The sequence below is a fragment of the Podarcis cretensis genome, assembly GCF_951804945.1.
Source record: "Podarcis cretensis genome assembly, chromosome: 11".
Lineage (NCBI taxonomy): Eukaryota > Metazoa > Chordata > Lepidosauria > Squamata > Lacertidae > Podarcis > Podarcis cretensis.
The window spans coordinates 43873358-43885638 of record NC_137180.1 but is presented as its reverse complement, the minus strand read 5'-3'; the positions used below and the strand labels follow the sequence as shown (position 1 = coordinate 43885638).

The following is a 12281-nucleotide window of genomic DNA, read 5'->3' as shown; positions in this document are numbered from 1 at the left end:
GGATTCCCCCCGCCTTCTTTTTTTAATATGTCCTAATCCCAAGGATATGTTAATATGAAAGCGGATGTATTATTGCTAGTTGATTTCTATAAACAGACATGTTGGAACAATCAAGCCTCGCCTTATTTTTTTCTGCAGGTAAAACACGTTGTGTGAAGCCTGACAATTGGTTGCCCAACCAAACAACTTTTCAGATATTTCTTTTTTTAGCCATCAAATGCCAATCTGTCAGGAGATAATGTAGTTTTGTGTGTTGCAACATTTTGACTAATAATTGGTGTGTCTTCATATTATGACTAGACTGGTATTCAACATAAACACTACTTGCACTCAAAGAAAACATTTATGATTAAATTGTTAAAATATTTTGACAGTTTGCTTTAGGTAGTCTGAGCTCAGCTTTTGTGCGTTGTTGTAATTTCCTGTGGGGTTCCCCCCCCCTCCTTGGTTCTAAATGCAAGACAAACATTTCACACTTGGCAGTTGTGACTGATCTCTCTGAGTTTATTTTATAAAGTGAAGCAAAAAAAGGGGAGGAAGGGGATAGAAGACGGGCCTCCTGTTTTCTTTCTTTCTAAGGATGGTCTGGTGAGAATATGAAGAGCTTTTAAACTCTGTGACAGAAGAGACTCTGAAGTTGGTAGCTGGAGGCTTATTTTAAAAATCCCAATGTGCTATTTAGACTTGTTTGCCTCCTCAAATTTAAGTCATGTCATCACTGGTTTGGATTAGTTCTGTCTGCCTGCAGTTGGACCTGTACCAGATCAGCCTTTTGTTCCTGGAGAAAGGCAGCGGAAGACAGTCCAAGCCTCTCCCATTGGCATTGTGCATGCAAGAATCTAAGTAGGCGGCAGTTTTGAGTTACTTCTGCTAGCTTAATGTGGTGGCTTCTGCAGGAAGTATTTGATGATCCACACTTTTTTTTTGTCAACAGCTGTTAAAGGACTAGGATTGCTGTGCAAATTATAGAGAACTGCTGGGAGGCTTTCCGTAAAGTTTACTTTCATAGCCTGACCCAGTCACAAGAGCTTGAGATGGATATAATACTACCGCACCAGTGTAAAGAGACAGTTCTCTGTCCGGCAGGATCTCGCACATAATTGAATAAAGGGCGGGGAGACGGTAACACAAAGGGCTTGAGATGGATACCTTCCTGCTGGCTAGATTTGGCCCGCTCCTTGCATCATGCAGCCAAACCCTCTCTTTCCACACCATCATTCTAACAATCCAGCCTTCTCACTGCCTTTCCCCTCTCAAACCTTAACAGAATGCATACAATGACACTACAGTGGTGCCCCGCAAGACGAAAAACCCGCTAGACGAAAGGGTTTTCCGTTTTTTGAGGCGCTTCGCAAAAAGAATTTCCCTATGGGCTTGCTTCGCAAGACGAAAACGTCTTGCGAGTTTTTCCCCTTTCCCCCCCTTTTTCTAAGCCGCTAATAGCCGCTAATAGCGCTAATCCGCTAAGCCGCTAATAGGGATGCTTCACAAGATGAAAAAACCGCTAGACAAAGAGACTCGCGGAACGGATTATTTTCGTCTTGCGAGGCCCACTGTATTGCCTACAGTAAGTTACTAGCAGCGTTCAAAATTTGCCAGGCACATTTTACACCTGGCTAGTGGCCACTTGTGACCCATGCATGCCTGGGGATCCTTGGATCTTGACTGTTTGCACACACTGGCAACACATCCTGTAGAATTTTATCTGTGATATTTTATCTGCACAATCAGAACATGTTTCAGGAACCAAAAAGTTGTATTGAAAAATACATTTTTCAAGCTGTTTGGCTCAAAATGGCAACTAGACATTCCGTTTTGGTGACTGCACCCTTGGTTTAGGAGCCATTCCGCACCTAGCTTTCTAACACTGGTTACACCGACTTTTCAGGTTCCCACTATGTGCCTTTTTAAAAACCTGAATAATAATAATAACAACTTAGTAAAAAATTGTTTTTTAAAAAAATAAATGCTAATAAAAAGTAACATGAGAGGCACCCTCTTTTCTGCAATGCTGCTTTGTAGCAACAACAAGACAGATTATATTTTAAACTGGGTTAATTTCTTCCAGGGGTTATATGAACACTGCAGGCTGTTTGAATGTTTCTGCTGCTATTGCAAACCCCTTCACAGCCCCAAAAGACATTCCTGAAAGTTGGGGACCCTTTGAAATAGCCTCTGATGTTGCACGGGAAACTGCATTTGGAGGAGGAGAGAGAACCCTGGTATAGATCTGGAAATCTTTGAGTGCACTTGCAAGTCTTTAGATTTCAACCAGATTGTGTTACAGTTCATAACTGCTTTATCAAAGTATTCAGAAGCCTCAGTATGGCATCCAAAACTGTCTATGAAGTCAATGTTTTCAAGTAATCTTGCCCAAATACTTGCCTCAACCTAGTTTGGAATGTCTGACTTGTCAGGTTGAAACCATATCCTTCCACACCTGCCCATACACCACTTGCTACCAAGCAGCAATGACCGAGGTTGGTACAGCTAGTCCAAAACAAGATGCTCAGCACTGACAGCCACAGGAAAATAGGTTTACAGCAGCCCATTCAAATCCGTCTCTGCAACCCCCGATGTCTAAATGTCTCATCCACTTCTATTGGGATTCAAACAAGACTCTACAGAGAGCAAAGAGAGTCTCAAAAGAGTGTGTTTACTTGCAGGTTAGTCTAATTCAGAGGGAGGAATTACACGTAGCACTAAGGGAAATGGATAGAACAGTCTAGAAGAAAGAGGTTTATCACTTCTGGGTTGGATTTAACACTACCAAAAGTCCTTGCACAGATCTGCACTAGTGGGAGCAGTTGGTTAAATCCAACCCAGAAGTGATAAGCCTCTTTCTTCTGGATTGTTTGTATCATTTCCCTGGATGGAAATGACATATTTTAAGAAGAGGAAAGTAACCTGTTTATTCTTACCCGGGTCATATTTGTTTATTCTTTTTTTTTTCTTCCCCCCCCCCCCCAGGACATTTCACCTTTAACAGGTGTACCAGAGGAGCATATCAAAACCAGAAAAGTTCACATTTTTGTTCCAGCCCGTAATGCCATGCAAGCTGGTGTTAACAATACAAAAAAATGGAAGATAGAATTTGACACAAGGGAGCGCTGGGAAAACCCACTGATGGGCTGGGCATCTTCGTAAGTATAAAATAGCTGGCAAGTTCCATAGCTGGTAGGCTGTTGAGTGCTATGGAGCTTTATTCTCTGGCCTTTTGAATCTAGCAAACCCTTCCACATTCTCTCGTCTGTCTGTCTGTCTTCACCATCTCCGAATATTGCAGTGGGGCTTGGTAGACAGACTGTTGCAGATCTTCTGGCTGCCACTGGTGTCACTGCTTAAATGGGACGCCGAGAGACAAGATTCTAATTCCAAGGTCCATGCTCAGTTTCTGCTAACGCAGAAGCCTCAAGAGGGCTTTCTTTTGCCTCCTTTCAAAGCAAGCAAGTTAGAAACTTTCAAATACAGAGGCATGGCACTAGCTCTCAGCCTTAATTTCCCCACCTGTAATATGAGCACAATACTCACGATCCACTGTATTGAGGGACTGAAAGATAAAACACATGAATCATTATATTTGCAATGCTTGTTGGGAGACCAGATTTCAAATTCCCACTGAGCTATGAACCCATCAGGTGAATTTGAGCCAGTCACAATCTCTTGGCTTAACCTGCCTCACAGGGTTGTGTTGTTGGGAGGATAACATGGGGATAGGGGAGCATGTACACCTTAGAGGAAAGGTGGGATAGGAATGTAGTAAAACAACAACAACAACAACAACATATTATTTCGGTAGCAGATTCATTATGAAATTAGATTTTGGAGGATCTTTCACTGCACATTTGAGAAGAGATCTTAGCAATTGAATGAACTTAAATTTCAGCAACAGTTACAATAAGTGTGTGTTGCAGTGACACTGATAATGGAGCTCACTCTGCTGCCCTAAATATGTTCAGTAACATATTTAAATTGCTGTCGCCCAAGGCAGACTACAAGGGGCTGGAAAATACCTTCGATTTCCTTCTCCACCTAATTTGATTCTGAGTGACCTCCAAAATGAGTTGGTGTATGTTTGTATGACAGTAACATGCGGCGGCATCTCCACAGAATTATGTTCAATTCTGTGTTTAAAAGGCATGGTAAAAAAACAATCATGTTCACAATCAGTCTCTGCATATAAAGTTAGCAAGTTAGTTCAGCATCTCTAAAGAAGATAACTGAATATTCTGCAAGCATCTGCATATTGCATGCCAAAACACCGTTTTAATAATGATGCAACTATGTCCTCTGTCCTCAGTGAAAGGGTCTGTTTAGAAGCTCTATAATGTATGTATTTATTCTCATAAATTCTGAGAATTCACCATGCTTCTCTTTCTGGCACAGAAAGTTCTGTTTTAGTTATTGTGGTGGGGGTATTTCATTCTGAAAAAAAGATGTACTGCATATGTTTAGCATTTTGGGTTGCTGTGAGCTGGAGGTTTGGCTAATTCAGAAAGTGGAAGGCTAGGAATTCTTGGCCCTTTTGTGGTTCAGCCTTCTCTCTAGAAATATGAAATGAGAGTAGAAAAAAGTAGATTACCTTTCATTGTTGTCTTCTTTTAATTTTCTGACACCTCAAAATGCATTCCTGTCTGCAGCTATTGGGGATCGTGGAGAACAGGAAGCCGGAGGCAGAACACTTTTATCATGCCTCAAGTACAAATATTTGGTTAGAGATAGCCTGATTTAAATGCTTGTATTATAAAGAATTATATTGCCTTGCTGCATTTTGTATTTTCAAGAGACTGGGGGACTTCTATTCAACCCTTTGGTTCTTGTGCTGTCCTGCAATGTTCCTTTTTATCCCCTCCCCATGTTTTTTAATGTATGAAGCTGCTGGGTGATGTCAGTTTGTTTACATTTATGTGTTTTTATCTCATCCTTCATCAAATAAATGATCACAGGGCAGGTTGCATAAAATAAAAACACTAACGCAGTAGCATTGAAACAATTAAAACAATATATCATATTTACTCGAGTCTAATGCGCTATCGAATCTAACACACACCTCAATTTTCAGAACCTTGAAACCAAAAAAAAGGTATTTGCTGACGATTGTAAATGTGCTTTCAAATATAACGTGCACCTTAATTTCTGCAACATAATTTGGCCCAAAAAGGTGAGCATTAGATTCGAGTAAATACGGCAAATTGAGTAGACAATCCACCTCCTCCTTCTCAGCATGAATATCAATGTGCCAATGGTCATACCCCCATTAAAAGTCTGACAGAATAGATGAGATTTTAACTGACACTGAAAACTAGCCAGAGTTGGCACCCAGTGTTATATCAAGGTGGAAAGTAGTTGATTGCTGGGGTGCCACTCACAGGTCACTGAGGTGCTGAGCCTCCCTTGGGGATGGGGGGAGGAGGAGGAGGAGGAACTCCCCAGCGGATCTCAGTACACAGAGGACACTCAGTTCTGTTTCTCTTTGTCATCTGAATTGGGTGAGGCTGTGCCTGGACTTGGTAATGAGCTGGATGAGGACTAATAATCTGAACCTGAATCCTGACAAGGTGAAGTTGTTGTAGGTAGATAGTTTTGCTGTCCTGGGAGATGGTGTTTAGTCTTTTCTGACCCTGAGAAAGCAGTTAAGACCCAGCACTGTCATTAGAGGGCCAAATGACTTCTGTGGCATACAGTGATTTTCAGCAGTCCAGCCACTTCCAAATGGAGGGAGGCTGGCCCCAGTGATCCATGCTCTGATAACTCTTGCCTGGAATACTGCACAGTGCTAGTCCTTAATCTTTGAAGCCCTAAATGGCTCAGGGACTATACCTAAAGGAGCTCCCACTCCCATGTCAACATGCCTGTTTTTTAAGATCATCTGCCAAGACTCTTTCCCTCCACGTAACTCTTCCATCACTAGTACAAAGACAGCCTGCAAGGAAGAGGGCTTTCTCAGCAATGAGACCCAGGTTATAGAATGTCTTCTCCACTGTCAGCACTAATACTGCTCTTAAATATAACAGTGCCAGGCAGAACCATTTTTACCCCCCCATGGCATTTTGATAAATGTGAAAATTGTAGTTTGTGAGTGAGAGAGATGCTGTATATACCACACTAAAATCTAGTGTGATGGAGAGTGGTATTTAAAATGTTTTAAGCAAAGAAATAACTAAACATCGATATTTTGCAGCGCGGATCCTCTGTCCAATGTGTTGATGACCTTTTCTACGAAAGAAGCTGCTATAGCCTTCGCTGAAAAAAACGGTATGTGCAGACCACACTTCATGCAGTGCTTTGGTGGCACACTGGCTGCTTCTGCCACTTAATGGGAAAGAGGAATCCATTGTTCTCCTACCCACCAAGTGCTCTACCCAGTTGTGCTCCACAACTATCCCTGGCAGGTTTCTCCATAATCATCATCATAATTTTTTATTTGCATGCCGCCTTTCCACAGTTAAAAAAACAATGCTCAAGGCAGCTTACAGCATAACAAGATTTACCTAATTACAAGTCATAAACAATAAATAAACCACATCAAAAAAAATACACAGCCAAACGGGAAACAATTTCCACATAAATCAAAATCTAAAACTAAGAATACAGCATTAATATCACAGTTTAAAATGACATAGGTAAAAAAAATAACAATTTAAACAAAAAACAAAACGGAGCCCTCTCTGCCCAGCAGCGGCAGCAGTCCTTTATAGAGCCCATCAGATCCCTCCCTGGGCCAGGTGGGGAGTGGCACTCAGCCTTGAATGCTCATGCCTGGCTCAGGGATTCCCTTGTTTCCTGACTTTTGCTGTCCCCAAGCCACATCTTCCCTAGTGATTAAGATTTCCTATGACTGAGCAAGAGATAGCATTGCATTATTGTGCAACTTTGCTGACATAGCCAGATGTTTTCAGAGTTGTCCATTCTAGTCCCCCATTCTACTGGAAGCATGCGGGATAATATATTCCTTGTGTTTTGCTGCCTGACCTTCAGAGGTGAAGGAACACAGTTGATTTTACAGACACCATGAGGATTAATTCTTTGCTACTGTGAGAAATTTGAATTTGGAAAAATAGATTACAATATGCATTTGCATACAGACTCATCTTTTTTAAAGGACTGGCTTAAGTCCTGTGACTTAAAGCACAATAGTTTGATGTGGCTCAATAGTTTGATGTGGCTCACAAGTCAGTGTGAGGCACACATCCTTACAGTTTTGCAAACTGGGAAGCTGGCTTCCGATACCGAGCACGTTTGCTCAGTAGGAAAGTTCACTGCAGTCCAGTGGAGATTCCTTCAAGGAAATAGGTTTAGCACCAAAGACACAACTCTGTTAGCACTTACGCCCTCTAAGCATTTTGTGATAAATATTATCCTTGATCCTTGCCCATCCTGGCTTATAAAAGCTAGCCGGAAAGGGCTGGGCGATGAGATTCGCGGGGTGCTGAATGCTTCTCTCTGTAAGGGAGCCTTCCCTGACCCACTCAAAGAGGTGGTTATCAAACCGCTTCTTAAAAACCCATCTTTAGATTATTATTATTATTATTATTATTATCTGGCTCTATTTATGTAAGGCTGCAAGTGTTCAACTAGCCGTCTTCTTAACGGAAATAAAACACACTTCAGATGTGTCAGTTTTCCCTAGCAGAGTCTGAGGGCTTTCTGAGGAGGAGGACTTCTTGTAAGCTTTGCAGCTCCTTAAGTGTTGGCACAAAAAAATAAACCCTTTTATCTATCTCATTTCCTGCAAATATTTGACAAGAAACTTAGTACTCTAATGTGAAGAACCAAGAGTGTTGGCCTACAGCCCAGTGTAATGCGGGCGAGGGACAAGGTTTTCCCTCTGCCGGTGCCAGGGCACCTTTATCTTGGTCTACAAGTTTCACTAATTCCACAACTAGGCCTCCTGAGCAGAGAGATTGGAGCTGCTTGGCAAGGATGCCAAATTATGTGCTAGTTTATAACACTCGGGGAAACAAGGGGCCATTAAACTCATTTTCACTCTCAAATTCTAGAGTCAAAAGTTGAGCTGGTCTCTAGAGGGATGAAGGCTAGTGTGCTAAACCCAAGCCTGTCTAATATCTTCCTTTTTAGCATATTTTTTTTGCTTCAGGATAAACTTTCCTTAAACGAATCCCAGAAAAGAATTATGCTGAAGGTATTTTTAACTTAAACTGGAAGTTCAGCACCTTTTCTATTTGTAGGGTTTTACTTTGTGTATGTGTGCGCAGAGCATTTTTGCTCCTCCCTGCTTAGTCACAGGAGGGCAAGTAGAAGCTCATGCCTGCCTATCTGGGAGAAGGAGGGCTCCCCTGGGATCATGGCGTGACAGGACATTAACCAGGCTAAGGGATAAGAGGGAGCTGGTCTGTGCCACTTTTCCCTCGGAGAAGTTGCTCCTATAAAATTGGGTGATCTCTGGAAACATAGCTGTTACCTCGGCCCAGTACAAAAGAGATTCTGGGTGCATAAAGGAAATTCAAAATTGCATATACTGCTATTCCTTTTCATCCTTATTTGGAGCAAACTAGATGTGTGAAGTTGAACTGAGAGGAAGCAATCCAATCAGCTGACTTTTATTGTGGGGTTTCCATGATGTGTGTGGTATATAGCGTAGTTATTTGGGTATGTTGTGTATGCACCTCACTGTCATTTTATGGCACGCTTACCTGGCCTGCAGGGGGTTGATGGATGGAAAGCAGAGATTGTCCATTAATGTACAGTTGGATCTGGTTTGGTGGAGAATTAAAATTATATTATGAAGCGGAATGTTTACTTTGGGTAAGAGATTGGATTAGATTGGAAAAAACTAATATATTGGATCTTGAAAGTTTTAATAATAGATACGGATGGCATGGGTATCTTAATTACGAGAAAGTAAAAGTCAATAAAGAATTTACAAGTCATATATTAAGAGGTACATTATATAAAGTTTGGAATAAATATAGATTACATCTGGAACCACAGACACCTTGGTGGATATCACCGCTGGAGGCATATGCTATCAAAAAATTGAATATGAGGACAAATTGGCCAACATATAGACAATTATTATTGGAAAAGGAACAGGGGAAACTCAGATTAAAATCCTATGAAGACATACGGCAATATGAAGTTGACAGATGGCAGTATATATATACAACTTAGAAGTATATTCAATTCGGATCAAAAGAAAGGATTTGCAAAAGAGGATTCAAAATTTAACATCACAGTGATACAGAATAACAAGAAATTGTTGTCCAAAACATATAATCTTTTATTGGACTGGGAATTGATGGAAGAAGAAGTGAAAGAAACGATGATTAAATGGTCTCAGGATCTCGGACATAATATCTATCTAGAGCAATGGTAGAAACTCTGGCGAGAGGATATACAATTTACTGCCTCATACAATTAAAGAAAATTTTGTAAAGATGTTCTATAAGTGGTACTTAATGCCAGTTAAGTTGGCAAAGATATGCAAATTGAAATCCAACCTCTGTTGGAGATGTGGTGAAGAAATAGGAACAACAATATACGGTATATGTGGTGGAGCTGTGAGGAAATTAAGAAATTTTGGATAGTAGTACACGAAGAACTAAAGAAGATGATGAAAATATAAATAACAAAGAAACCAGAGACATATCTCCTTGGATTTATAGATGAAGAGATACCGCGGTGCGGAAGGGGGATGATATTTTTTCTATATGCGTACAGCTGCTAAAATAGTGATTGCTGCTAGGTGGAAGTCACAAACTATACCCACAGAGGAGGAATGGATTTGTAAACTAAATGAATATTTAATTTTGGCAAAATTAACTGCTATAATAAGAAATCAGTCGAATTAAAAATTAAAGGAGTGGAATTGTTTTGATGAATATATGGCAAAATGTCGCTCAAAAAAAGATATTCTAATATGCCTAGATTAAAATGTGAAGTACTGGATGGAAGAAAAATTAGTAAGAATATATATATATATATATATGATTTGAGAATATTGTAGAATGCAAAGATTATTGTAAATTGTATAATGTGGAGGAAATTGAGTGGGGACAGAGGGAAGTGGGAGGAAGGAGAAAAGAATATTATGATGGATTGAGGAAATAGAAATGTAAAGGTATGTGGGGATGGGGAGGAAATGGTGTTGGCTTTGGTACATCTGTATTGTAATGCAATATGTGAAAACCAATTAAAAAAAAGAAAAAAGGAGGGAGATTTTGGAACACAGAAATAAAGAGAGAGAGAGAGAATGGGATGGAATAAGCAGCTTTATTTTGGAAGATTTGGTTCTAGAAAATACTTCTGGACTTTCCCCTCGCTTATTATGTTACTCTTTCAGTGCTTATTATAAATTCAGTTAAAGGTTTCTATTGGTTGAAATATAGAAGAGCAGAAACAATAAAAGCACAATCTAATCCTGCACTGAAATCGCCTACCTGCTTCTGTCCCCTCTGCTTGGTTTCTTAATATGCCTTTCCTGAAAACTGGGTCTTGTGCTTGTAGGAGGGCTTGATGTACCTTAGGGAACATAGGAAGCTTCACTGACTGCCAGTGGCTCTCCAGGTTTCAGACAGGATATCTGGGACCTCTATGCACATGAAACATGTGCTTTGCCACTGAGCTATGGCTCCACATAGGGCATATTTAGGTGACTGTCAGGATTGCCTGCCAAATACTTGTTCTAAAGGAAGCAAATTAGCTCAGCCTTACAAACTTAGTCACAACAAATTTTCTGTATCTTTTGTAGAATATAACTAGACTTTAAGTGTTTGCTATTGGTATCCTGTAGAGTTGTCTTCTTGAACAGAAAACCAACCTTCATGGCTTATTGCAAACTGCTTCTGAAATATTCAGCTCCACCTCAGAAACATAAGTCCAAAACACACACTTGGGCACAAAAAAAGCATATGCATAATTCCTTTGGCCCAGGTTTATATGCATAAGACGTATATAAGAATGAAAGAAGCGTCCGTCCCTTCTACTCCCTGGTAGCCTTTAGAATCTGCTCAGTGACAGAGGTTGGCCATGTTACACTTTTGCTGAGTATCTGAATAGTCTGTTATCAAGATTGCCTGCCCTTCATTTAACCCTATCTATCAGCAAGAGACTCTCCATCTCTTTTCTGTGGTCAGCAGTTCCACCCCTGTATTACCATCATATGCAATTCCATGTGCTGAATCTGATGGGTGCAACTGGACTAAGGTTTACAGGGAGAGAAAACCCCTGCAAGAGATTAGTGTCCTTTGATTTCATCCGAATTTTTTTTTTAAGCAGTGGGAGAATTGGCAGTGTCCCTGGTCTGCAGAGCAGCTGATTCTGATTAGAAGGCCGCTTAATAAATTCTCCCAAGCTCACCTCCTTGTCCTTCTGGCTTCCTTGTGGCATTGTGGTACCCTGCTACCATGCATATTTTCAAAACTTGGCCCGACATCAGAAAGAGAGGTGTAGATGCATGAGATTACAGGACTTCATGTGTCAACTGTTGGTGCTGGTCTATCAGCAGGAGCGGCGAAAGTTGGAACACACGGTGCCTGAGATCTGACAAACCTGAGAACAGGTGGAGGTCACATTTAAGGCATATCTGTCTTAAAGGATTATTGTTCTCTGCCTTTTACAAAAGAATAAGCTAGTAATTACATATAGTATATCAAATATGTTGGTTATTTCTTTTTTGTTAGCTCTTAAAAGCTTGACGTTGCAATTGTTTGTGTTGCACTTGCTCTGTTATTGGGTGCATGTGTGTTGTTTAGAATTCTCTACATGTTTTTTCCTAGGCTGGAGCTATGATGTTCAAGAGCAGAGGATTCCAAAACCTAAATCCAAGTCTTATGGTGCAAACTTTTCTTGGAACAAAAGAACAAGGGTGTCCACAAAATAGGTTGGCATTGGCTGTCTCTGCGTCTGACTGTGAATAAAGTCAGCTGTGCTGTATTTATAGTCCATGTATAATACATCTCTTAATCTCCTAATAAATTTGACCTTTAAACTACTCATGCATCTTGTGGTGTCTATTTAAAATGTTTTTGATGTCTCCAATTGAACCTGTTACAAACTTCCCTATATTTAGAGAGGAGATTTGGGGTGTTCATACCTCTAGGAAATTGCTGTACGTGGAATTCATTAAAAGGAATGTTTGAAATGAGCTGCAACATTAAAGATCAAGCCTTGCCTTTTGGAGTAATTTTATAGTTCAATAAATGTCCATCCTTTCACACAGAAAGGCTGTTAGATGTTCCTCTGGTTTTTTCGCTTATTTATATAGAAGAGGTTAATCTGTTTAAGTGCTGGCAGCAGGCGATCTCTGCTTACTGTTTTAA

The 12281-nt window shown here is 40.4% G+C and overlaps 1 protein-coding gene across 2 annotated transcripts in view; it reads left to right on the top strand.

The window, feature by feature from the left end:
• NDUFS4 (NADH:ubiquinone oxidoreductase subunit S4) overlaps positions 1–11953 on the top strand; it is a 48662-nt gene extending 36709 nt beyond the window's left edge. For both annotated transcript variants that reach the window (XM_079995158.1, XM_079995159.1), the window contains exons 3-5: positions 2971–3143; positions 6182–6255; positions 11739–11953. In XM_079995158.1, coding sequence (XP_079851284.1) covers positions 2971–3143; positions 6182–6255; positions 11739–11842 — 351 coding nt within the window. In that variant the 3' untranslated portion in view covers positions 11843–11953. The remainder of the gene's footprint in view (positions 1–2970; positions 3144–6181; positions 6256–11738) is intronic.
• The last annotated feature ends 328 nt before the right edge of the window (positions 11954–12281 follow it).